The following is a 27,871-nucleotide window of genomic DNA, read 5'->3' as shown; positions in this document are numbered from 1 at the left end:
ATAGTATTACACACCCAAAGGAAATTATATCGCTTATCTGTATGATTAATCCAAAGACTGGAACACAGCTTAACAACCACTTCACTTTCAATATTATGTGGTCAGCATACTCAGCAACTGCAAGTCTGGTCTCCAGTCAAAAACATCAGCATACTGTAAACATCATATCTCTCTTCCACTCAATGGGTAAGAAAAAAAGGAGATAATACACTATATGGTGTAGTATTTCAAGGTAACAGTATTTAATCAGGATTTTAACATATAAAATGCACACTCACAAAGAGTAATAATAATGCAAGCTTATCTGAAATTCAGGTATCAGATATACCATGTCCTCAGGTACAGCAGGAACCTCCCACAGTCTTCCGCACAGGATTGACTGATGGTGTGGTGACCCAAATATACAGGAACAGTTGGAAAGAAGCCTCTACGCGTTTCGTCCTCAAACAGGACTTCCTCAGGAGGTGATAAGTGTGGCCTAAAACCAGGGATTGCGCTAGTTCGTCTAGCGCAATGCGCATGCGCAGTTCGTCTAGCGCAATGCGCATGCGCAAAATGGCGATGCGCATTACTATAAATAATCCCTGGTTTTAGGCCACACTTATCACCTCCTGAGGAAGTCCTGTTTGAGGACGAAACGCGTAGAGGCTTCTTTCCAACTGTTCCTGTGTATTTGGGTCACCACACCATCAGTCAATCCTGTGCGGAAGACTGTGGGAGGTTCCTGCTGTACCTGAGGACATGGTATATCTGATACCTGAATTTCAGATAAGCTTGCATTATTATTACTCTTTGTGAGTGTGCATTTTATATGTTAAAATCCTGATTAAATACTGTTACCTTGAAATACTACACCATATAGTGTATTATCTCCTTTTTTTCTTACCCATTGAGTGGAAGAGAGATATGATGTTTACAGTATGCTGATGTTTTTGACTGGAGACCAGACTTGCAGTTGCTGAGTATGCTGACCACATAATATTGAAAGTGAAGTGGTTGTTAAGCTGTGTTCCAGTCTTTGGAGTAATCATACAGATAAGCGATATAATTTCCTTTGGGTGTGTAATACTATGGTGATGGACTATCACTAACACACTGCTTCTACTAATCCTATGCCTATATTATTCTGTCTTTTATATGTGCAAACTGGACTCATACCCTTGGTCCTATAAGACCGTCCAGCAAACGTGGAACTTTGATCCATTGACTATACTATTATTTCCCCACTGAACCTGGGATAAATTCCTAGTAACACACCATTGTGCGCCGTATCCTTGTTTGACTTTCTATTTGATTCTGGATTTACCCACCTATTATAAGGAAGGCTGCCTCCATATGTGGAAGAGGTGTATGTGTGGACTTTCTCTATACTAACTTTATACAATACTGCTGTGAGCGCCATTGTTTATTACGTTTTTGGATATATATATATATATATATATATATATATATATATATATATGATACTGTAAAATAAGGCATATAAAGGAGGAGTTTGGTCTTGAACCATATATTTTTTTTATAATTTAATTCTAATCTATTTAATGACATGGCCCATGATTCATTAAGGATCGTAAGTTTAGAAACGTTATTTAAGTATCCTGGACAAAAACATGCAACAATGCAAGGTGTGCAAGTTTAGTATTCTGTTTTGCACATAAGTTAAATACTGCCTGTTTTTTCCTGTTGCACTAATCTTTGAGAGCTTATTTGTACACAGATGATATTTGTGTGTTACGTGAAAAAACAGTCAGTATTGGGTTTTTTTGAAAAACATAATAATATTTTGCAGCCCTTTCATTGTAACATTATTTTGGCCGAGTGACCAAAATTAGCAGTTTATATAGTTAAATGCTTAATGAATCAGGCATTATTTTTTTTGGGCAAACATTAGTCATGGGGCAATTTTGAGTGTCAGGGGCAATTTTTGTTTTAAAAATATGTGTATGTCCTCAATCAATATCTAAAAACCATTTAAATTTTGTTTTTTGGGTAGTTCAAACACACAAAGACATCCTACGGTATAAGAAAAAAGGATCGCGTGCAACAACAGGTATGTATGAAAAAAAATTTTACATTTTTTTTTTAAAAAAATATATCTATGTCTTGTAATAATCTAAAACAAAGCAATTTCAAACAGAAATGCCAAGAAAACGAATGAGTGTATCATCAGTTTCTACGGTGACTAACATCACTGAAAAAAGAAGAAGAGGTTGGTTTTAAAAAAAAAAATCTTAAATTTATTAAAATCCGATTTTTGGCAAATTTTTAACATTGCTTATGTTTCAGAGACTGCATTTGAAGAGCAACCATGTAGTTCAAGGACAGAATTGGCGTCATTGCAGAACATTTCGGAATCCGTTACAGGTGAATGATAGTGCAATATACATTCTACATTCAACATTGCAATGCCTTTTTTTTTTGTTTATTTGTTAAATATTTCAAATTGTCATTAGGTTAAAATAATCTGTTGATGAGGAAATAAATCATTTGCAATTAGATAATAATAGCAACATGTTTTATTGTTTATCCTTAGAAAACCTGAGAGAGAAGCAACAAGAGGCAAGAGCTGCAGACAGTGATGTAACCCCTATTGAGGATACAGAAACATGTAATTTTGCTAGAAATGGTAAGTAAAAATTTTCTTTGGACAAAAATTTCAACTTAGCAGCTATTTATAAATTTCATCATAGGCCACTGATTAAAGGTATATAGGTTAGTCGTTTACAGGGGCTTCTTTCACATTGGGCACAGTGGGCAGGTGCCCGGGGGCCCTGCAGGCTAGGTAAGTCTTTCCGAAGCAGCGCAAGAAAAAAAAAAATTTTTACTTTAGGACAGCTGGCGATCTGGCTCCCTCCCTGTTGTCCTCCTCCGTGTGGCGCTGGCAGTGCATTTTGGGTGACACGTCATAACGCCCGCCAGTCAAGCATTGCGGAATGTGAAGGAGGAGGAGAACAGGGAGGTAGCCAGATCGCCAGCTGTCCTAAAGGTAAGTTTGTGGGTTTTTTTCTCTGGTTTTTGTTTTTTTTTTGTCTTGCGCTGCCTCAGACGTATATGGGCCCAGGTGCATGGCTTTACACGGGGGCCCAAATAGTTGGTAAGAGGGCCCTGGTCATTTAGGATATAAATCAACCGTTTTGTGTATCTACCAGTAAATTTCCATCATTAATACAAAGTGCCAAGTTCATACTGACCTTATTATACTAACAAATGTAACTAACGTCATTAAAAAATGTAATAATGTTTTATTTTTCCAGAATCAGAAGACTCCCATCAGTCTGGTTCTTTATCATTTTCACCAGAAATTCCTGTGATTCAGCGTAAGTGTAGAGTCATAATTATATTTTTTAATTAATAATGTCAACCAATATAGCATGTTTCTAAATAAATAGTTGTGAGTTTCTATATGTATGTATGTGTATATTTATTTTTTTTCTTTCAAAATAGCTACAACAACAACCACAGCTTTTGAGGCCCTGCAGCAAACATTTCACCGTTTGGAAGACACTTCACAATCTAGAATACAACGTGGGGAAAGTGCACCTTTCACATCTAGTTTTCCTAGACTTACAACACTTGCAAGAGAAATGGAAAACTCCCAGGAAGTGTTTCGGAGAACAATGGAAGACAAGATGAGAGGAATCAAAGATGCCATTGTCGGACTTACTGAGGAAATGTCGAAACAGAGGCAATTACAGATAAACACCAATCGAGACATTGCCACTATTCTTTCCGGAATCTTAGCCTCCCAAGAAAGAACCGAAGTGAATATTGGAAGAATTTCCAATACTCTAGACCAAATTTTGCAGAACCAGTAACAGACTGCAGGTGCCAATATCCTCATAGCCACCAACCTTCAAAGTTTAAATGAAGAAATGCGCTCAAGAAGGCTTTTGGAAAACCTTTTGGTTAATTTTCCAGAGTGGAATGTGTCAGGAACCATCCCTCAAACAGGACAACCACAAAGTGCTATAAGCAGCTTAAGGACCCCAGAGATACCGTTGGATTTGACAGTGCAGTCTGCAAGGCCAAGCCCAGAAGAATTGCAATCTGCACGAAGAAGACTACTATCATCTTCATCATCAGAGGATCCAGTGATGCAATCTACCCCCAACGTAAGTCAAATGTCTATCTATTTTTTTTATTATCTAATACTTCAATATTTAGTACGTTCACTAACCCAATCTATGGTCATATTTAATATTAAATAACATTTTAGTAACAATATATTTCTGTAATTTTTTTTTTTTTCAGAAATAGAAGATATAATTGATCTGTTGATAAATATGGAGCAACAAGTTTTCAACGTTTGAACATTTTGGAATATTTCATTTTGATGATCACAATGAACCTTACATGTAAAAAGGTTTGTATTTGGATATTTTTAATAATTCATAAAGATATACATTTCATATATATATATATATATATATATATATATATATATATATATATATATATATATATAGATACATACATACATACATACATACATACATACATACATACATACATACATACATACATAGAGAGAGAGATATACCCAAAACTTCCAATAGAGTGCTTGTGAAGGGCAGATATAAAAACTGACCAATACTTAAATTCAGCAGACAGCTCCCCAGTCATTCAACACCTGTCTGCAGATGAGGAAGGTACCAGCCGGCGACAATCTAGACGTCTTTTTAAGCATATTGGTCTGGTTCATTTACGGTATCACACCATTGTGGCTTGTATATTAGTTTGCAGCTGTTCATCTTGCCCTATGTCAGGAGGTGATATCTACTATCCAGGATTACCTTGATTACCAGGTTATTCGTGGTGCCATCAGAAGGAATTCATCATATAAATCATTGGCTTGATTACTTTGAATATCTGGTACGGGAATTATATATCTCTGGATGAATACGACTATGTATCACTTATAATTGCACTATGTGTGGCGCCCCCTGTCTTCTATTTTATTTTTATACATATATATATACACACACATTTATACATACATATATATATATATATATATATATATATATATATATATATATATGTGTGTGTGTATATAGATACATAGATATATGTGTATATGAATGCCTATATGTATGTATTTTAAAAAAAAAAAAATTTTTTTTTTAGTTGAAAATACACGTAATCCTTCAATTACTGGAAGAATATTTAACAATGGTAAGTGTAATATTTGTGTTAAAATGAATCTAATTATGTTACATTTTATATTAGGTATTTTATATATTTTTTTTCTGTTTAAATCCCTTAGACAAAAGATTTTATAATCATCTAATGGTCTATGCTACAAATCATGAAGTTATCCCAAAGAAGAACTAACGACAAGAATTTAGTTTTACCTATAATTAACCACGGTATGTTATTGATATATAAATGTATATTAAATTGTTTTTATATGTTAATGTTTTTAACAATTGTAACATTCATTGTAAAAAAAAATTCAATGTTAAATGTTATTGATAACAGTGCAAAAAAAAAAAAAGTTCCAGAAATATTATCAGTGATTTTTTAAAAGATAATACTTAATCCTAATGAAAATTAAAATAGAGGATTGATTGTTAATGATGCTAATGTTGCAATTTTTATTCAACTATTATGTTTTTAAAAAAATAAATAAAAATTAAACACTTTTTTAAATAATTCACAGCCAACTGAATAGGATAGAAGAACTACTCTGAAAAATACAAGAAATTGGAGAAAAGCAAAGACCACAGAAAAATTAAATTGTGATATATAAATTTTATTGCACAAAGAAAATATGTAAATTATTAAAAGATGTTATAGTTTTGTTTGAAACATGTGTCTTTCATTATTATAATCTAGAAAGATTGTTATACAATATAATAGAAAAATAAATATTTGTTCAACACATCAATTTGGTTAGAAAAAATTTATTAATACATTTTAAAGAGTGATTAACTTTTTTGGATACAAAGAAACAATCATTTCTCTTATAATTTAGGTTTTTGGTGGTAATTAAATAGTATACATTATATTTAACAAAAAACAAACAATAGAAGTGGGCCAATATTCCATGGACTATTCAAAATCCAGTCGCTGGTTCCGTCTGCAATCCACAGTGAAATGGGTGTGACAGGTATATTTTAGAGAAAGGAAAAGAGAAAAAAGGTAATTTCAGTGTGATTATGTGTCAGTAGTGATACTTTATATAAGGTTACATCACACAGAACATAGCATAGTGCAGTTTACATATGATGACACCCACCTGTCCAAGAAGCTGGCTCTTGAAAAGCTTCATGGCCTTGGTCTTTAAAATCCAGTCGCTGGTTCCGTCTGCAATCCACAGTGAAATGGATGTGACAGGTACATTTTGGAGAAAGGAAAAGAGAAAAAAGGTAATTTCAGTGTGATTATGTGTCAGTAGTGATACTTTACATAAGGTTACATCACACAGAACATAGCATAGTGCAGTTTACATATGATGACACCCACCTGTCCAAGAAGCTGGCTCTTGAAAAGCTTCATGGCCTTGGTCTTTAAAATCCAGTCACTGGATCCTTTTATCTTAACTAACTGTTATTAACATTAAACATATTTTCAAATAAAAACATATATATATATATATATATATAAATCCTTTAATCGAACGCCGAACGATGATTGTTTGAGATATCTCCCACTAATTAATTTGAAGTCCTGAAAAAAAAACAAAAAAAAAAGATAAACTATTAGTTATTAATTAATTTATATTTATATTTATAAAAAAAAATTATGACGTAATAAAATTTACACTTACATGAAAAAAATCCAAAATTAAACGCTGGCGCTCACGAGTTCCTGTTTCCCGACCAAATGCTGTGGCTGAAGAAAGGTCTTGATCCTGTAAAACAGCAGGATCTATCTCTACCTCCAAATTATTTGCCAAACAGATATTGTGCAGAATGCTGCAAGCAGGGCCGTAACTAGGGCTGTGCGACAGGGGCGATCGCCCAGGGCGCAACGCTGATGGGGGGCGCAATTTAGGAATATTTTAGATACATTTGGTTAAAATTGAGGGCTAGGGGGGCGACATTTGTCTTTCTCGCCCCAGGCGCTAGAATTCTAAGTTACGGCTCTGGCTGCAAGCAATAACAATAAGGCAAACTTTTGATGGTGAGTACAGAAGCGCACCGCCGGACCTGTCCAAACAGCGGAACCGGCTCTTAAGTAGCCCAAAGGTACGCTCAATTACACCTTTGGTGGCTATATGTGCCGCTTGGTACCTTTTTTCAGCATCAGAAATTGGATTGGACACTGTAGTCAGCAACCAGGGCTGGCTCCCATATACTGCATCACCTATTAAAAAAAAATTTTTATTTTATTAGTGCTCTTCTCATTTTAGAAATAATTATTAATAGCGATTACCTAGATATAAATTACCCAGGAGCCATCCATGAGGAAAATCTCCCTCCTCAAACCACTTGAACACTCCTGAATTCTGCAAAATAAAAGAATCATGAGAGGAACCAGGGACACCAACACAAACATTTAGGATTTTTTTTCTGGCATCACACACCATCTGCACATTCATGGAATGGAAGTGCTTTCGGTTTTGAAAGCTCTCTTCCATTCTGTCCGGAGGTGTGAGTGCCACATGGGTGCAATCTATTGCACCCAGGACATTTGGCATATGTGCCACACTATAAAAATTGGATTTGACCTCCTGCCATTCTAATTCAGACTGGGAATTTAATAAATTCCCTAGTATGTTTTTTCATGGCTTTAAGGACCTGGAACAAACTCCGTAAAAATGTGGGTTGGGAGAAACCCGCAATTACGGACAATGTCGGTTGAAAGGTTCCCGACGCTAAAAAATGCAATGCCCCAAGCAGCTTTGCCAATCCAGGCACAGCATGGTTTGTGGGGACTGTTGGTTCCAGGTCCTCTTTAAGGAGGTCATATAAAGAATAAATTGCAACTGAGGATAGGCGATATAATCTTATCACCTCATCCTTAGGGACCCCATCAAGTAACCGACGTGTGCGGTACAGACGGGGCCGTGGGACCCGACGCCTTGCATCAAGTAATGGAGCCACAGCATTCTCTCCCTCACTTGCAGCCACATGCACATCTACATTCTCCTCTATTTCCAAAGTATTTCTTTCCTCTCCCCCAACAAGCAAACCAGCATGTGCACATTCATCAATACATGCTGCATACATAAACTGCCAAACGTTTGTTGAAAATGGCTCCATTACTAATGCCTTTGTAAATTTCTTATAAAAAATTTTTTTAAAAAAAATGTAGGTATTAATTAATTAATTAACTATTATTATTATTATTAATTAACTACCTAGCAGTATAAATACTATTATTATTAAACTATTAACAGTTTTATAGAAATATAAATCATTAACTATAAATAATGCTAGATATTAAACTATTAACAATTTTATAGAAATAAAAATCCTTAACTGCTAGATATAAATTTTTAGATAAAAATATAGATATACAAAACCAAACAGTTGGTTTTTTGTTGGACATGCGTTAAAGCGAAAATTTACAATTGAATAACCTGCCTGCACTTGTTCTATGGGCTTGGTAAGATTTTGCGTAACATGTTTATTTCCGACTTAAACGCGTAAAATAAGGGGAATTGAATTGTGTGCACTCTATGCTAACATGAAAACGCGCTAAATAGTATCGGAATCGCGAAATCAAGGCTAATTGAATACGCCCCTATGTGTCTTAAGTTCATTCTTGATATTCCTTTGGTGTTCTGCAATTATTGTGGAAAGTTTTCTAATAGTCCTCCCTACGTATTGTTTTCCACATGGACACACCAGAAGGTATACAACCCCTGCTGTGTCGCAGGACAGTTTCTCCTTGATGTGGAACTCTTCCCCAGTACTGGTTGAGATGTAGGAAGTGATCGGTTTCGTGCTCTTAAATTTGCTATTCTTGCACACTGAACATCTGTGACAATAATAAAAGCCTTTTTTAGTCTCATTAAGCCAGGTCCCTCCTTTCTTTTCTGGGGCAATAGTACTGCTGACGAGTTTGGTCTTGAGATTGTCAGATTTCCTATAGACAAAGTCTCAATCTGGTGTATTGGCCCTTAGGGGTGTTTTTTTGGCCAGTTTGGATGATGGCTACTGGAGGTGTTGATATAGGAATTGCAGTCTACCTGCTTGAAAAAATTCTTGGTGGCAATCTGACCCTCTTCAATGTAAATTTCTAGATCTAAAAATTTGACTTTAGTATCGCTGACCTGGTGGGTAAAAGACATATTTAACTTATTGTTATTGATGTATTGTAGGAAGGCTTCTAATGTAGTATGATCTCCCTTCCAAATATAGAAAATATCATCTATATACCTGAGCCAAAGGTGGATATTTTAACGGAAGGGGTTGTTGTTATAGATGTGAGATTCCTCCCAGTGGGCTACAAACAGTGCTGTGAATCCATCTAGGGAATATTTTATGTGCTTTGACACATTAAGAGTGTTGAATCTGATATATGCCAGTTTTTTGTTATACCTAATACTGGCTATTGTTTTATTAATATGTGTAATGGTATATTTATATCATCCTTAAATACATATTATTTTATATAATAAATGAATTTGTAATTAATCCAACTAGTGGATTACAGTTTTTTGCGCTCTCAATTTTCTTTTTGTCTATGTTTATATCCTCAATCAGGTCCCAGAGCCTGTAAGGAGAGCTGCAACTGGCCATAGTTCTGTTTATTTTAGGTATCTAATAGGTTCTCAGAGCGCCCTCTTTATATATCTAACTTTTTGTTGTGGCTACAAACAGGTTTGCGTAACTTGGCGCGAACTTCGCGCCCATAGCAGTCCTGTGAACCTGTCTGTAGTAGTTCCCACTGGTCCAAAAATAGTTGTGATGAAGTACAAAGGATATGCTATCGATCAGGAATTCTATTTGATCTGGGGGGAGGTCTGACAATTTCTCCAGAGCTGACCTGGTATGGGCACAGCCTGCCTCATAATCTATAATAGTGTAGAGAGAAACTACATCACATGTAAGGAGGAGGAAATCCTTTTCCCATTGTGTGTGTTTTAGGACCTCTAGTAGATGGCCAGTGTCCCTCAGATAGCTCTGTTGTTGGGTAACCAATGGTTGGAGGTAAAAGTCTATGTAACTGGATATATTTGTGGTAAGGGACCCGATCCCGGAAACAATGGGTCGGCCGGGTGGGTCGTTGAGAGTTTTGTGTATCTTGGGCATCTGATGAATAACTGGGATTCTAGGGTATTCGATGGAGAGGAATTGGTATTAGTTTCTGTTTAATATGCCTTTCAGTGCTGCTCCACTGAGGAGTGTTTCCAATTCTTTAAGATATAAGGAGGTTGGGTCTTTGGGTAGTAGTTCATAGGTGGAGTTGTCTTTGAGTTGTCTATCGAGTTCAGCAAGGTAATTTGCTTTGTCAAGAATAGTAATTCCTCCTCCTTTGTCGGCGGGTTTTATGATGATATTCAGATTTTCTCTAAGTTGTTTAATGGCCACTATTTCTGATTGAGTCATATTGGAATGGGTGCTTGCCTTATGGATTTTAAGGTCCTCAAGATCTTTCTCCACTAATTTTTCAAAAGCATTAATGAGAGGACCTTTTGCATATCTTGGGTAGAAGGTGGATTGTTTCTTAAACTGAGTATGTTTATAGGTATTGGTGGCAGAATCCGGGGTATTACATGCTAGGGATCTTGAAGGGTCTGAAAAAAACTTTTTAATAGTTGTCTGATATATTTGTCGACATCTATAAAAGTTCTTTTTGGGGGCAAATTTGAGGCCTTTTTCTAGGACTTTATTTTCTAAGATAGAAAGTTCTTTTTTACTTAAATTGAAGATACCATTCTGTTCTAGACCTGTTTTATTATTTTCGGCCTGGCTCCTTCTCTTGTTGCCACCTCGTTTTCTTCTGGGTCTAGGGATTCCCTTCTTCTTTTTAGGCATACTGGGAATTGTTGGTTGGAGGGTGGATTCGGAGTGGGAGGGGATGTGTTCTGGGCCAATCCTAAAAAAAAGTCTATGTTCTTTTCGATTTCTAAGGAGTTGGGAGACAGAGCAGCTTGGTTCTCAGTGTTTGTGTGGTTAATGTCGTTAAGCTTGGTCATAAATTCATATTTGGTTTTATTGAGATCAGAGTTGGCCCGCATAGAGCCCTTTCTGAAGACTGTTTTGGCTAATGCTGTGTAGTTTGAATTGTTATTAATGATTGTCTTTTCTATTTGTTGTAGTTTGTCTTTTGTAAGTGTTTCCAAATTTTGGTAATCTTCTAGATGTTTGATTGGTTTAAAAAGGTCTTCTATTAGGGAAATCTCTTCCTCAATTATTTTCAAAGACTGTTCCCTATCGTCGACAATCAATTTCATTAACTAAAAGGAGCAGTTTTCTAATATATTATTCCATTTGGACAAGAATTCATGATTCTCTTCATTAAAGGTGGGTTGTTTTGATATACGTAGGCCCTTAGGGACAATCTTATTCTCTATATATTTCACGAGTGCAGTGGATTCCCACCATTGTTTTACCTCTAATATCAGTAATTTCTCATATCGTAGAAAGTTGTCGCAAAAACTGTTTGTGCTGACACACGGTTCTACAATTCTCTCTTTTTTGGAGAAGATGTCCCCTAGCCTATGTGTCCTAATTTCTCTTTGCGCTTGTAGCATGTCAAAAGAAGTGAGAGGGAAAGGTGCAGCAAGAATATCCTGGGACCTTTAGGGTTGCTTATTAAACAGAAATGGATAATCTGCGCTTCCCAAGAGAGAGTGGTTGCAGCCAGGGGAAAAAAGACAGAAGGGGAATGGTCCCAACCCCTAACGTAGAATATGCCAGGTTCCCCGGCGCTGGGATAGAGGGGGGGGAAGGGGGGGAAAGAAAGGAAAAAATGTGATGAACAATACAGATGAACGACCCACCCGGCCGACCCATTGTTTCCGGGATCGGGTCCCTTACCACAAATATATCCAGTTACATAGACTTTTACCTCCAACCATTGGTTACCCAACAACAGAGCTATCTGAGGGACACTGGCCATCTACTAGAGGTCCTAAAACACACACAATGGGAAAAGGATTTCCTCCTCCTTACATGTGATGTAGTTTCTCTCTACACTATTATAGATCATGAGGCAGGCTGTGCCCATACCAGGTCAGCTCTGGAGAAATTGTCAGACCTCCCCCCAGATCAAATAGAATTCCTGATCGATAGCATATCCTTTGTACTTCATTACAACTATTTTTGGACCAGTGGGAACTACTACAGACAGGTTCGCGGGACTGCTATGGGCGCGAAGTTCGCGCCAAGTTACGTGAACCTGTTTGTAGCCAACTGGGAGGAATCTCACATCTATAACAACAACCCCTTCCGTGAAAATATCCACCTTTGGCTCAGGTATATAGATGATATTTTCTATATTTGGAAGGGAGATCATACTACATTAGAAGCCTTCCTACAATACATCAATAACAATAAGTTAAATATGTCTTTTACCCACCAGGTCAGCGATACTAAAGTCGAATTTTTAGATCTAGAAATTTACATTGAAGTGGGTCAGATTGCCACCAAGAATTTTTTCAAGCAGGTAGACTGCAATTCCTATATCCACACCTCCAGTAGCCATCATCCAAACTGGCTAAAAAAACATCCCTAAGGGCCAATACACCAGATTGAGACGTAACTGTACCAACCTGGCACAATATGATGAGCAAGCCCTTACCCTCAAAAAGAGGTTCCTAGAAAAAGAGTATAAACCAGAGGACATAGAATCTGCCTATGGTCAAGTCAGGGATATTGATAGGGATGAACTCCTGGGGAAAAAAACGTCACCACCGGACCAGAAATCCAAAAATAAACCTATCCTCCCTTTTATCACGAAATACAGCAAGGATGCAAAGAAAGTTCAACAAATTTTCAGGAAATATTGGAATATCTTGCTGGGAGACAAGGATCTGAAAAACATCCTACCACTCAAACCACAATTTGTCTATAGGAAATCTGACAATCTCAAGACCAAACTCGTCAGCAGTACTATTGCCCCAGAAAAGAAAGGAGGGACCTGGCTTAATGAGACTAAAAAAGGCTTTTATTATTGTCACAGATGTTCAGTGTGCAAGAATAGCAAATTTAAGAGCACGAAACCGATCACTACCTACATCTCAACCAGTACTGGGGAAGAGTTCCACATCAAGGAGAAACTGTCCTGCGACACAGCAGGGGTTGTATACCTTCTGGTGTGTCCATGTGGAAAACAATACGTAGGTAGGACTATTAGAAAACTTTCCACAAGAATTGCAGAACTTAAGACACATAGTGTCCCTGAACACTTTTCAAAGTATCACCATCATGACTATTCCCTCCTTAAATTTATAGGTATTCAAAAAGTAGAAAAACCTTGGAGGGGAGGCGATTTTATAAAAAAAAGATCTCACAGGAAGAAACCAAACACATCTACAACTTAAAGACTCTAGCACCGAATGGTCTAAATATTGATTTTGACCTAAATACTTTCTAATGATTCCTGTGTCCATCTTATATTTAAATTACTTTGCATTTATTCTGCATATTTTCCATCAATCACGACTGCTACATGTTTCAGACTAAGTCGTTTGCCTGCAGAGTTTTTTGTGGGCGTGCCTCACCCCTTCAATCAACAAATACCCTATCACTGAACAGTCATGCTAATCGGCATACTATAAGAAGGCCCTCTCCCTGACACAACACTCATTGCTGTTTATTTTTCCCTGAAGAAGCCCCCCGTGGGGTGAAACGCGTAGGTATTACACCACAAACAGCACTGATATCGATATCTTTACTACCATAACACCTTCTATAAAGCGACACTCGACTTCCGCTTTTTAGCGCGCATGCGCCACGAGCCGACTCTTCTCTCTTCCACAACCCAGTGAGCCTGTCTACTATGAGACTTGCAACGAGAGGAACCGGACACCTAGAGGATGCATCCTCGGTAAGTGCACTACCCCCATCGCGGACTTAATAGCGCCACATCAAGCGGAATACCGGTTTACGGGTTTGAGCTCTTATTTCTATATGACACACGGACTATTGTTTTTGAAGATTAATACTTATAGTGCGTCAGCCTATACGTCCGGTTTACGGTTTATTTGATTCATTCACTAGTCCAGCTCATAGAAATGTGAAACAAGGGATTTACAGACTCTATTGGACTATTGCTAGAAGCGTTTTTACGATCCCTTTTGTGTTTCAGCTGGTCAAGAGATTATGAGACTATTTACATGGTCTTAAGGTACAGCTTGGCGGTATGATTTACCTGCTTCCGGAATAAACACTAGCAGAAGCTGTGTATATATTTATATCCCAGTTTTACTATAAAGTACCTAATTGAATTGGGAAATCCGTTCCCGATGGATGAACTACAGTGTTTACTCCTCCTGTGATCACACTTACTTCAGTGGCTAAGCCGGCTGGCTTTAGCATCAGGAGCGAGTGACTGTTGTCCAAGACTTCTGTCACAACGAACTGTACAAAACACATATGATTCATGATATGTGTTCATATGTTATCCACCGTAGTTGTTTTATTACTCTCAAACCTCTCGCCTTAATAAACACGGCTGGTTTACTTGTTTAAAATCATTTGTATTGTTCATCACATTTTTTCCTTTCTTTCCCCCCCTTTCCCCCCCCCCCTCCCCTCTATCCCAGCGCCGGGGAACCTGGCATATTGTGTGTGTGTGTGTATATATATATATAAAATTACACAAACACTGTCCATTTTATTAGGTATACCTGAACACCTGCCGGTTAATGCAAATGTCTAATCAGCCATTCCTGTGGCAGATACACCATGCATAAAAGCATGCAGATATGATCAAAATTTGCAATTGTTATTCAGACTATACACCAGAATAGAGAAGAAATGTGATCTAAGTGACTCTTACTGTGGCATGATTGTTGGTGCCATATGGGTTCTTTCAGTACCTCAGAAACTGCTGATCTCTTGGGCTTTTTACACACAACAGTCTCTAGACTCTACAGAGAATGGTGCTCAAAATCGAAAACATCCAGTGAGCGGCAGTTCTGTGGGTGAAAGAGAGAGACGTCCAAAGAGAATTGCCAGCCTGGTTCCAGCTGACGGGAAGGCAACAGTAGCTCAATTAACCATTGGTGATATGCAGAAGAGTGCCTCTGAATGCACAACACATCCAACCTTGAAGTGGCTGTGCTACAGCAGCAGAAGACCACACAGCACCCTTGTGACCGCCACACAATACAGATGGCAGCTATGAGACCACCCAATGCAGAGGGCAAAATATGATTTTTATTAATACAAACAAACTGCAGTTAATTTGTGAGAACGTGATTATCAGCTATTGGTTATTTTCATACCTCCTGACACCTCAAAGATGAATTTATAAGATTTGTTATAACTATTCTTTCTTCAAGTGTTCGTACGTCTCATCAGACTTCAAAACACAAATAGTCAAACACAGTTAACGGTCAGTAGCACCAGTGTATAATCTCCATTGTAAAAGTTGGTAATTTTGTTGTAAGAAAAGGAACTGATCCCTATGCTGTAACAGATGGGCTATTAACACATGCATATTATATTTTCACATATCCCCTATTGGGTCAGTTGTCACATATATCCTATTGTCACATATCCCCTGTTGGGCCTGTCGTCACATATGCTCTGTAAAATTAACTTGTTGCTACTTGTTGTGCTGAGCGCCGCTGACCTCTGTCTGGAACTGGGTGGAGGTCGGTACAATGCAAATCACACAGTAGGAGTCTCAACCCCCACCTCACTCGGCAACAGACAGCCTTGTGATTGGCTTCCTGTTGCTTTCCAATGACGGGAACGGCCCTTGGCAACCAGGAAAGCCGCCAGTTGGTGGTCCGCATCACCCCCCTCTACTTCCTTGCACCAGGTGCCCTCACAATAAAAAAAAAAATTTTTGTCTCCTGGCTGACCTGGGCCTATTTCTGTGGAGAAGCATGGGTCTACAGCCCCATCAGGGCCATTGTTAATCCGTCCCTGGTGATAGGAGCTCTTGTGCTGCGTGAATGAGGGTTTTATTTTATTTTTTTGTCTAGAAAAGGATCCCTGGATTTACAGCTGATAATGAACCTGCATCTAATTGAGCAATAAATAGAATTAATGAGGGATATGTTGTTTGTTTTTTTTATTTCAAATAAAACTATTTTTAAACTTGTGGGTGTATATTTTAAAGATGTGCGGGCTCGGATTCCTTGAAACCGAACCCACCCGAACATCGGGGTTCCGAGTATCCAGCCGAGTCGGCTCGGTACTCTCCCACCTATTCGGATTCCAAAACGAGGCAAAACGTCATTGTGACATTGTCGGATCTCGCGAGTTTCAGAATCAATAAATACCTGCCTCCACGACGATATAGCGCCATTAGAGAGAGGGACAGAGAAGGTTTAGGTCGCAGGAATAGAGCAGTATAGAGCAGGCATTTTGCTGAATTTGCACTACAAAGTGTTTGGGGTGTTATATCCCCCCTTCTAATAAAACTGTATTTGCTGAGTGCTGAAATTGTAATATAGCAGCACTGTATATTTCTGAATTTGCACTACAAAGTGTTTGCGGTGTCATATCCCCCCTTCTAATAAAACTGTATTTGCTGAGTGCTGAAATTGTAATATAGCAGCACTGTATATTTCTGAATTTGCACTACAAAGTGTTTGAGGTTTCATTAAAATGGATTCACAGCAGTACACTGATGAGCAGGAGCAGCAAGCAGCTACTGCCACGAGTCCTGATAGTAGTTATCCCTGTACGTCATCTGGTAAAGCCTATGTAAAAGTACATAGTATTTTAAAGTCAGGAAAAAAATGTAACAAAAAAACACCTTTAACTGTGTTGAAGTGAAAAAGAGCTGTAATCCAGGAAAAGTTAACTGCTGATAAAAAAAAATTGCCAACATACCATTCTACACAAGCAGTGGCAAAGAAAGAATTAGGTCTTCGCCTTTCTCTCTGAGTTCGAGATCTAAAAATGTTACTGAGGCTTATTCTTGTAAGATCACTCATGAACGAGCAAGACCAACTAATTTGAAGTCCAAAAGTGGTGCACAACTACTGTTACGTGTGAAAGCCGAGCTGGAAGAAAACAGTAAGGCATTAGCTGAAAATGTATGCTCAGAATCAGAAATGATACCAATCCCTGAGGAGAGTCCATCCACGAGTGGTAGTTGTAATCGTGACCATTCTGATAGTGTACCCATAAAGAAGGGCCCTTTCACCATTTCTGCTGATGTGTGCCTGAACAGCCCGAGTGTAGCCGGTGATACACCAATTGAGGATGCCACTTTGGAATTGGAAGAGATTGAGGGGGATATTTGTGTCGCTGACGAGGGCGCTAATGAGGATATTGATGAGGATGAGGTTGTTTGTGTAAGTCCTGCACCAGTGGAAGCAGTTCTGGCACGTGACAAGAAGAAGGCCATTGTCATGCCTGGACATAAGACCAAAAAATGTGTGGAATTATTTCTACCCAAATCCTGTCAACAGTTGTCTAGCCATCTGTAGTGTATGTAAAGCCACAGTCAGTCGAGGGAGGGACCTTAACCATCTTGGAACCTCATCCATGTTACGCCATTTGATGCGACTTCATGGGAAAAGCTGAAAGTTATGGTAACAAAAATAACAACAAGCTTCCATCATCAGCTAGGACCCTTCTCTCACCTACATCCCAATGCCTGCAATCTACACCCACAACACCGGCCTCATCAATATCCTCATTAGCGATTGGAGTTAGTCCTGCATCCAACTTGGTAAGGCTCAATGACTCCTGCACTATAATTGATTCCTGTGAAGAATTCTTGAGTGATAGTCCCACTGCTGTTGCTGCTGCTGGTGGTGAAGCTTCCTCCCATAAGCAGCCCAAGAAGAAGAGCACTGGTACTTTACAACAATTAACTGTGAAACAATCTTTTGCTAGAGGAAGCAAGTATGACAGCAGTCACCCAGTCGCAAAGCGGATCACAGACTAAGCAAGAAAGCAATTCCGCAAAGTATGTTGGCCTTGTAGATCAAGTACTTAATTCACTTTGCAATGATCCAAGAGTTATTAAAATCTTGAAGTCAGATGACTATGTTTTGGCAACTGTGCTTGATCCGAGGTTTAAGACCTACATTGATTCAATGCTTCCAAATGACCGAGATCTGAACAGTTGCAAGGAGCTCTTGGTCAGCAAGTTGACCGCTGAACTGGGCCTTGGCTTGACGACGTCTTCTCCTTCAGTCTGATATACACCCAAAGATGAGAGCTCAATTGCTAAGAGTCATTGATGAAGAGGAAGATAAGCAGGCTTGTCTGTAGAATTTGTGCTGATTCAAAGCTCACTGATGAACTGTCCTTTTGCTGGGAATTTCAATGGCTCTTTTTAGTGCATTGTCTGGTACCCTGGATTGGTGTGTGTCTGATAAAAGCACGCATCACGGGGGGGTCAGCGCTCCTTGCCATGTATTAGCTGTAGAATTACCTCACTTATCCAAGAAACAGGTGGGGCACTCGTTGCAATGTTTCCTAGATGTGCTAGGAACTGCCGTGTGTTTGAGTCATTGCTCTGTCGCTTACCATCCAGCCAAATTGCTGCAGTATTTGGCTGAAAGTGTATGAAAAGCATATTGTGACCAGTGAGATGGTAAAAATTTAATGGAAATCACTGGAATTTAGTGTTAGTGAGGTTAATAATAATAACAAAAAGAGATATGGGAGTCAGGCGCAGAAATGGGAGGGGGCTGAAAGGAGCAGGTAACAGGTGTACCATGAACAAATCTAGCGAATCAAAATTGTACTTGAGTGCTGACAGTCATATAAATGAACTTCCAAAATAAAGTTCTGTATATAGTAAATTCCACAAGAACCTGTCCGTAATGTTCTTTTCCACCAGCATAGATTTCTTCTCAAGTACAATATTTGGTAAGATTCAGTTTATCACTGAGGAATAATGATTTTCAAGTACCACAATATTTGTATTTTTGTCCTCAAAATTTGAGAAATGATGTCATAAAAAATTACAGCATCATCTATCCAATATAGTGATCATTCCATTGTGTTGTAATACACTATTAGATGTATACAATGATGCTTTTGTGCAATTATCCTCCTGGGTATTTAGCTGAAACACAACAGCACTAAATGTTTGATCGTATATGTATATTGTTATTTTTACAGCAGACTGTCAGCGTATATTTGGGACACAGTGATCTCTATTTGTCATAAGTCGCAGACTTGCGGTGTGTAGGGAATCCATATTTTAACAAATGTAACTCAAATATATCTAAATACCGTGTATTAGAAACTGGCACTGTGTTGGCTCGTAAAGCGCTTCCACTTGATTTTGTAATATTAATAGTAATAGGACCAACAAATAAACGTTCATGTTATGTTACACAGTAGTGCACCCGTTCAAATTATACACTCAATTCATATTATGCCACATGGCTGTGCCCCCAATACTTATTATGCCACACATAAGTGCCCTTAGTTCATATTTTGCCACATAAATGCCCCCAATACACATTATGCTCCACTAGCCAGCTGTGTGTGCAACTCACCTCTCATTCACACAATTCGTCAGCTCAGCAACGTCCAGAGGAACTGAGTTCAGTTTCAGTAATCTTTTGAAACTGAAAGTGGCTCCGGCGTGCCGACCCTTGACTTAGAGTTTTCAGCTCAGTCCTTTTAATGCACGCTGGCTGTGCATTAATCCGTACCTGCTGGCAGTGCTGTAAAGGATTTCATATGAAACTCCCAGGGGCAGATAGGATATATATTAGTTATGAAAATCCTCATAGTGATAAAGAATCATATGCTTCATTTTTTCATCAGACATATGAGAAAAGGAAGCATATGATTCTTTATCATTGCAGATTATTGCACAGCCAGTGTCTGGCAGCAAGAGGTTCTTTCTGGCTCCTTTCCTTTGTGACGTCAGTAGACAATGCCCTGTTTTGAAAAAAAATGGGTACATGAGATTTAGAAAACTCAAACCAGCTGTGGTGTTAAATCAATAGCACTCACATAATATTCACTTTTAATAAGTAGACCTATTTCCCTCCAACAAGCCACAACATTAAATTAACAGTATACCGATTTAATCAAAACCTATTTCCCTCCCTCCAAACAGTCCTATCAATAAATTAAATAGCATTTACGTTTAATAAATATAACCATTTTCCACAACCATCTCCGGCATTATATAATTCATATTCACATTTAATAAATAGCCCTCCTCCCCAAAATCAGCCCTATATTCATTAAATTAAATGTTATGTCACCTCACCTTAAATAATTACCCCCCACCTACACTCCACTATTAAATAGATCTAAATCTCATAAAACATCTGTGGTGAGATCTGAAAACAATAGTTGGGAAAAGCACCCTTTAAATGTTGGAGAACTAAAACAGTTTGCCCAAGGAGAGTGGCTCAAACTGACAGTAATGATATGTGGGAAGCTCATCCATGGTTACTAGGAAATGATTGATTGCAGTTATTTTCACCAAAGGCTGTGTTACCAAATATTACAGTGGCAATACCATATCTTTAAATTTACTGATTAAAAAGGATATACAGTATAGATGAGCGGTTTGGACTGGTTGAAATGCGAATTTCGAAATCCAAATTGGTTGAATCCGAGTTTCGCATGCCAAATTTGGCTCTCATAATGAGGCAAAACCGGAAATTATTCTTATAAATATATATATATGTATGTATACATATATATATGTATATATACATAGATAAATAGTCCTCATTCGTTTTCTCAAGTGGCATTTTAGAACAGACAGCATGTAAGAAGGAGGTTAGCTTCAGTGCTCTGCTCTGAAAATAGCGTTCACAGACTTGTGGCTACTGGTTGTTGTTAATGCATATATAATAGTACTAGTATATAGACTGAGTTAGATATCATTCATAACTAAGTAGTATATATTTAGTTGAAGAAAACAATGTGCTTTTGCTGTATGACTATTAACATCAGAATCCAAAAAACAAATAGATTATTTTCTTTTAAAATTTAAAGTTTCTCTAGTGAAAGTAATCTTGTGTGGGACAGTTTTCGAAAAAACTGGGTGTTTGCATGTGAGGTTCAGCAGCAGCTGCATAACCCAAAAAACCGCTATATATTGTAATCTTTTCTGTTTTACAATACTTGTCAATTTTGAAAGGGTCATTCATTGAAATCCATATTTAAAAAAGAGTGTTTGCATGTGAGTGTTTCTCTTAGATTGTACGCTCCTCTGAGCAGGGCTATCTCTCCTCCTGTTTCCATCACTTCTAACTCTGCTCTACAGCTACTTAGCCCTCTTCCTCGAGGACCCTCCACCCCCCGTTCCCTCTCGCTCCCACCCCCCCCCCCACGGGGGGTCTCCCTGTCATCCGCTCCCTCCCTCTTGGGCTCTGTCAGATGCGGATCTTCCCTCTCCCCTCCCCCGCCCTCTCTAGCTGTGCTTTGAGCTTACTGATTTACTGTGCTTACTGTTTACTGTACTGTGCTGTCTCACCTTGTATTGTAATTCGTTGTCCCTGTACGGCGCTACGGACACCTTGTGGCGCCTTATAAATAAAAATGAATAATAATAATAATGTGAGGGTCAACGCAACTGCAATTTCTATATTGCAATATTTGTCAATTTTGAAAGAGTCATTCAGTGACATCTATATTAAAAAAGGGTGTTTGGATGTGAGGGTTTTTTCTGGGCATTTTCAACATTTGGCGACCACTGCAGCGGCTGCAAAAAAAGCCATGCCACCAACTGAAGAAAGCCCATTAGATAAATTAAACAACAACAAAATTTAGTGGAAGGTGCAGGAGATAAAAATGTTGAAATACTATGCACACATTAAATTTGGAACATTGCACAGCATGCATCATGGAGAGTGAAGAGGCAGTAGCACTCATATGTCATTAGATGGACAGAGGCATTGGTAGATATTTAGACAAGTAGATACCCATTTGTAAAGAGCTACCTAATTTGCTGTCTCTGTGTAAATAAATGATGATGCTGATAGACGAATGTGTCCTGCAACCATTCTAAAAAAACTTCAAAGACTACACACACAATACATTACCAGAGCATTAATCGGAAGCCAAAAGCAGGGCATTCCTTACCTTGCCGCTATGTAAATAATTGATGATGCCGAGGGATGAAGGTGGCATGCACCCATACAAAAAACTTCAAAGACTATGCACACAATACATTACCAGAGCATTCATCAGTAGCCAAGAGCTGGGCTTTCCTAACCTTGTTTTACTTATATACTCTGTACTGTAATGCTGCCCTGCTGGATCAAACCAGCGGACTTGTATATATTTATGGTAAGGGAGGGCTGCAGAATCATTCCCCTGGGAGAAGCTTCATTCAACACTGGGGTAAAGGGGACTGCCCGAGACTTGCAGCTTAGGTGGTCCCCAAGACCCATGTTTATACTGTAAATATGGAATGTATATAAATAATATTTATATGTTCTATTAGTAACATGTAAGAAATATGTAAAATAGACAGTTCAGATAGGTCAATAGTTGGCCTTCCTACACAGTGGGCCTAATTCATTAAGGAAAGTAAGGCAAAAAATATATAAAATAAAAAGTTTTCTGCTGGACAAAACCATGTTACAATGCAAGGGGTGCAAATTTGTTTATTATTTTGCACATAAGATATATACTGTTTGTTTTTTCATGTAGCACACAAAATACTCGATAGCTTATTTGTACACTGAAATGTTCAGTTCGCATATCTTTCGCCTCCACGGCCTTCCAGATGACATTGTTTCAGATCGAGGGTCCCAGTTCATAGCGCAATTTTGAAGGGTATTTTGCAATTCACTTGGAATCAAAGTCAGCCTGTCTTCTGCTTATCACCCACAATCGAATGGTCAGACAGAGAGAACTGACCAAAGTTAGAAGTTTCATGACAACTGGTCCTCTCTTTTGCCTTGGGCGGAATTTGCATATAACAACTCTTGCCATTCTGCAACTGGTACATCCCCTTTCTTATGTAACTACGGGTTTCATCCAAAGGCGAATTCTCTCTCCTCTGATCATGTTATCGGGACTTTTGTCTTTACATCTCGGCTAAAGTCCATCTGGAAAAAAGTACACTCTGCTCTACGTCAAGCCTCTTGCAGGTCCAAAATCCTTGCTGATCCTCACCGTGGTCTTGTCTATTAAAAGTGGGTGATCAAGTCTGGCTGTCCACTCGAAACATCAGGTTGAAGCAACCCTGTAAGAAACTAGGACCTCGGTTTATTGGACTGTTCCCTATCGAGGAAAAAATTAATCCGGTTGCGTTCAGACTCAAACTGCCACCATCCTTAAAAATTCCTAGTACCTTTCACTGTTCCCTCCTGAAAAAGGTGGTTCCTCCCAGCATGTTCCATCGTTACTCTGGAAATAGACCTCGGCCTCTGCTTGTGAAAAGTGACCATGAGTTCATCGTGTAGAAAATTTTTGACTTGAGAAAAGTGCAAGGTCAAGTCCAGTTCTTAGTACACTGGAAGGGCTACGGCTCAGAAGAGCGATGTTGGATACCACAAAAGCGTCTCCACGCTGAGAGACTCAAGAAGTAATTCTTTAAAATATTTCCCACGAAGCCTGGTTGTTGGGGTTCCTTGACCCCTCATCAAGGGGGGGTACTGTCATGGGCACCGCCGCGACTCACTGCCCCTGGTTCCCGGCCGTCGCTATGATGACCGGGACGTCACATCCGGTTTCACGGCTCCGACCGTTGCCAGGGCAACGCCCGGACGCCAAAACTACTGCTATCGTGCCCTGGCCACTCAGTACAGCTGGGCGCGCGCACTACAGCCTGCGGGCTAATTAGGGCTTTAATGTCATTAACAGTGCCTGTGTGTTGCTGCAGGGAAAATACCCTGATTGGTTGGCTCCAGTGTATAGCTTAGCCTTCCTGCCGGTTATAGCGTCCTGTTTCAGTACTGCTGCCTGCTCCTTTGTCCCTGTGTTTGGTGTTTAACCTAAGATTTATTCTCCGTGTATGATCCTTGCCTGTTCCTGGATTCTGAACCTGTGCCTCTGACCCTGATCTACTGCATGAACCCGGATTCTGATTCTCTGCTAGTGACCCTGATCTTTTGCCTGTCCCTGGATTCCAAACCTGTGCCTGTGACCTCTGACCTTGGTTTGTACTGTGGATACGCTGTCTGCTGCCGGCACCGACCCTGCCTGGACCCCACGCTGCTGTCCGCCTTAACACCCTATTCCTGGATTCTCCTTAGCCAGTACACAACTCTCGACCCTCTGTTAGTCTGCGGTCAAGTCTGTCCCCACCACTAGGGGCTCCAGTGAACACCAGGCTTTCGGAGCAGACTCCGGGTTTTTATTGTACCGGCTGGAGGAGTTCTTAACAGACATGACATATTATTTCCTTCCAAGGCCCCTTCCACAGTTGGAAATGCTCTCCTGGGGTTGTAGGATAGCAATTACTTATATATACTCTACTTGACGTGTTCGCCAAGCCATTCCCATTCCTCCTTTACTTTCTTCTCTGTGAATAAGTACCTGTGACCTGCTATTCCTTCCTTACAAGGCATTTTCTTTGTTACAGCCTCTAAGCCTATGTTAGAAAATGTAAGCAAAAACTCAGAGCACTATGGAAGATATGATCTGGTTGTTACTAGACCCAGATCACCTATGTCATGCAAGACACTGTGGTGATCATGTCATCAAAGGTTCCTGCCTTCCACAGAGGTCCCCTATAATGAGTCTCAGTGTGTGTCTAGGTAATACTTGGGTGTCCAGAAGAACAATGTATCAGCATGTAATTTCTGGTTTACTGTAGTTCTTAGCTGCATCTCTAAGTGTGTGTTTGGCATCAATGTAGATTCTATATCACTGGCAGCAAAAGGATTCAATTTAAGCCCAGAATTTATGGCTAATTCTCATTGAAAAAGTGTAAAATGACCGTAGTTATCACACCTTGTATCCATATCAGCAGAAAATCTAACACTTCACACCTCCTGATGAATTTGTAATCCTCAACACATGTTGCTTAATATTGTATTTTGTTTTAATATTTTAATATGTTCTCTTCACCAAAGTTGCATTTTACTAATTTTTTTAACTTAATTTGTAATCTGCCAGGTTTAAAAGCCTTAAACACTTGCAGTGAGTGCCATTATAGATAGCTACGAAAGACTTCACCTGTAAATTCAGTTTAATATTTTTATTTACTAATAATCCACTCTCATATATTTTACAGCTAATGCATATCACACATATATTGTGAACCTCCTCTGACTTCAATCTGTGCATTATGGAGTGTATTTATCAGCAATTTGTTAGCAAGTGTCAAACTATGTTTGCGATACTCTAGGGCAGTGATAGACAATGTGAAAGAAGTGGAGGGCCACACAAAGGGGCCACATAATGGAAGGAGGGAGAGCACAGTGCCCTCCCTCTTCCTCCAGATATGCAGTGTGACTTATCTGCACGTGCAGAGGAGGTCATGTGACTTGGAAGTCGGCTCCCTTGTATTGATTAAATTGCAAACAGCCTTTGCCTGTCCCAGCACTGTTCTAGGGGAATGTCATCACTAGGGGTAGATGCAATTGTGATTTCGTAAGCAAGCAAGCACAACAGGTCTGATCAGGGAAATTCCTGATCAGTCAAGACATGCCTTGACAAAGGCTCTAGACGAGCCGAAGCGTGTTGGATGACGGGGGTTTTGCTGTGACGTCAGACGCCTCGAGCGGGGGATTTCCCTGATTGTATTTTTTTGTTAGGTTTTTTTTTTTTTTTTTTTGAATAAAGTGTTTAAATGTTTTTACAATATGGAGCCATCTTTTTTCTTCTTGGTATCACTATGGTCGTTTGGAGCCTCATACTAGAAGATTTACCTCTATAAGAGGAGCGTCATTGTACCTACACGCTTGTTTATTTATGATCTCTGGTGAGTGTGTACCCCTGAGTGGCTCTGAGTGTCCTCTTCAGCATGTGGTGTTTATATGTGCTTACTAGTGCACGGGTAGCTACGGGCTATTATCTACCTTATGATTGGATCTACAGTTTGCACTATGTTTTGCTTTGTTTTTTTCTTTTTCATATGGACCAACGGAAAAGCATGAAGTTTTTGGGAACTTTCTAGAAGACTCATCCCTATTCTGTTTGTGTCCAGGACATTTTATCTCTCCTTTTTTATATTTATTTTATTGATTTTGGGGACATTTTCATTTTTATGTGTTTTAGTTATCAGTGTTCTCTTTGATTGGCGCCTGTCAGCAAATTTGGTGTTTGTGTCACCAAAAAGAGTAAAAATTCATACTATCATTTTTTGAATTTCTTTCCTTCTGCTTCTATTGGCTTGTGATATATCATCAAATTCAGGCCCATCATCCCTTCCTCATCTCCCAAACATATCATTCTAACATACATACATACATAGTAACATAGTTGATGAGGTTGAAAAAAGACACCAGTCCATCAAGTTCAACCTATTTTGGATCTACTGTGATCCCTTTTCTATATTTGAAATTGATCCAGATGACGCTACCGCCAATCTGTTTCAATCAGGAAAATCCTTCCTGACTCAATATTGCAGTCCTGTTTCTCTTTGAATCCACTACTATCCTTCATTTTAATTAACGGGCATAACCCTGGATATGTTTTTCTGCTAAACATGTGTCTAACCCTGTCCTAAATACCAATTGAAACTGTCATCACAATCTTCCATGGCAGTGAATTCCATATCTTGACTGCCCTTACTGTAAAGAACCCCTTCCTTTGCTGGTATCCTCTTCTCTAACCTTACTGGGTGACAATATGTTCTGTGTACAGTCCATGGGGTCAAAAGTTCCCATGAATGTTCTCTGTATTGACCTTTAATGTATTTGTAGGTAGTAATTATATACCTTCTTAGACTCCTCTTTTCTAATGTAAACATGCATAATCTGGCTAACCTTTTTTTCACATTTCTCATATTGATTCCATACCCTTTATCAGTTTTGTCACTGTTCTCTGAACCTTTCTAGTTTCAAAATGTATTTTTTGTAGAGTGGTACCCATAACAGTACTCCGTATTTAAGATGAGATCTTACCAACGATTTGCTAAGTGGCAAAATAAGAGTGTCTTCCCTTGCATCAATGCCCCTTTTTATACATACCAATACTTTAGTTGCACTTGCAACTGCTGCTTGACATTATTACTGGTTATGAGCACTCCCAAATCCTTCTCCATTATAGATTATCCTAAATTGATCTAATTTAATTTATAGATTGCATGCTTGTTTTTGATCCTTAAATGCATAACCTTACATTTATCTATGTTAAACTTCATCCTCCATTTGGCCGCCGAATCCTCCGGTTTATTCAAGTCCCTCTGTAGAGAAACTACAGCTTACTCTGATTTTATTACCTTACAAAGTTTTGTGTTATCTGCAAAAATGGAAACTTTGCTCTCTAAACAATCACCAAGGTAGTTAATAAACATATTAAAAGAAGTGGCAGCACGGAACCTTGAGGTACCCCACTTAAAACTTTTGACCAATTAGAAAATGTTTCATTAATCACAACTCTCTGTTCCCTATTCTCTAACCAGGTTTCGATCCAAGTACAAACTGTTTTAGAAAACTATAGAAATCCAGCAAACCTTAAACCCATATCTTGTCATTCATCACTTTCAAAATTCTTTAAATGTACCCTATTGAATGCATGATCTGTTTTTAACAAACTAATCTCCATTCATGACCTTTTCCTATCACACAACCTCAACATTCTGACAATAACAGAAACATTGCTCACATAATCAGACACTGTCTTACCTACTGCCCTTTCACGAGGTGACCTCCATTTCACACACACCTCGAGGCCTGCAAGCAGGGCCGGACTGGGACTAAAAATCAGCCCTGGCATTTAAA

The 27,871-nt window shown here is 38.9% G+C and overlaps 1 protein-coding gene and 2 long non-coding RNA genes across 3 annotated transcripts; 1 reads left to right on the top strand and 2 right to left on the bottom strand.

Moving 5' to 3' along the window:
* Positions 1 to 2,141: 2,141 nt before the first annotated feature.
* Positions 2,142 to 3,818, top strand: LOC142100245 (uncharacterized). Its single transcript, XM_075184178.1, has 5 exons — positions 2,142 to 2,212; positions 2,290 to 2,367; positions 2,537 to 2,629; positions 3,258 to 3,320; positions 3,448 to 3,818. The coding sequence occupies exons 1-5, from the start codon at positions 2,143 to 2,145 to the stop codon at positions 3,816 to 3,818; spliced, it is 675 nt and encodes a 224-aa protein (XP_075040279.1). The 5' UTR covers position 2,142.
* Positions 3,819 to 6,022: 2,204 nt separating this feature from the next.
* LOC142100102 (uncharacterized) lies at positions 6,023 to 6,542 on the bottom strand. The gene is made up of 3 exons (XR_012678702.1): positions 6,472 to 6,542; positions 6,245 to 6,312; positions 6,023 to 6,085 (listed from the first exon to the last, which is right to left on the bottom strand). It is a non-coding gene; the product is annotated as an uncharacterized LOC142100102 (long non-coding RNA).
* Positions 6,543 to 6,604: 62 nt separating this feature from the next.
* Positions 6,605 to 19,760, bottom strand: LOC142100101 (uncharacterized). The gene is made up of 3 exons (XR_012678701.1): positions 19,556 to 19,760; positions 7,399 to 7,456; positions 6,605 to 6,675 (listed from the first exon to the last, which is right to left on the bottom strand). It is a non-coding gene; the product is annotated as an uncharacterized LOC142100101 (long non-coding RNA).
* Positions 19,761 to 27,871: the final 8,111 nt, after the last annotated feature.

The sequence above is a fragment of the Mixophyes fleayi genome, chromosome 8, assembly GCF_038048845.1.
Source record: "Mixophyes fleayi isolate aMixFle1 chromosome 8, aMixFle1.hap1, whole genome shotgun sequence".
Taxonomy (NCBI): Eukaryota; Metazoa; Chordata; class Amphibia; order Anura; family Limnodynastidae; genus Mixophyes; species Mixophyes fleayi.
The sequence above is the reverse complement of the archived record's forward strand: the minus strand, read 5'-3'. Positions and strand labels throughout refer to the sequence as shown.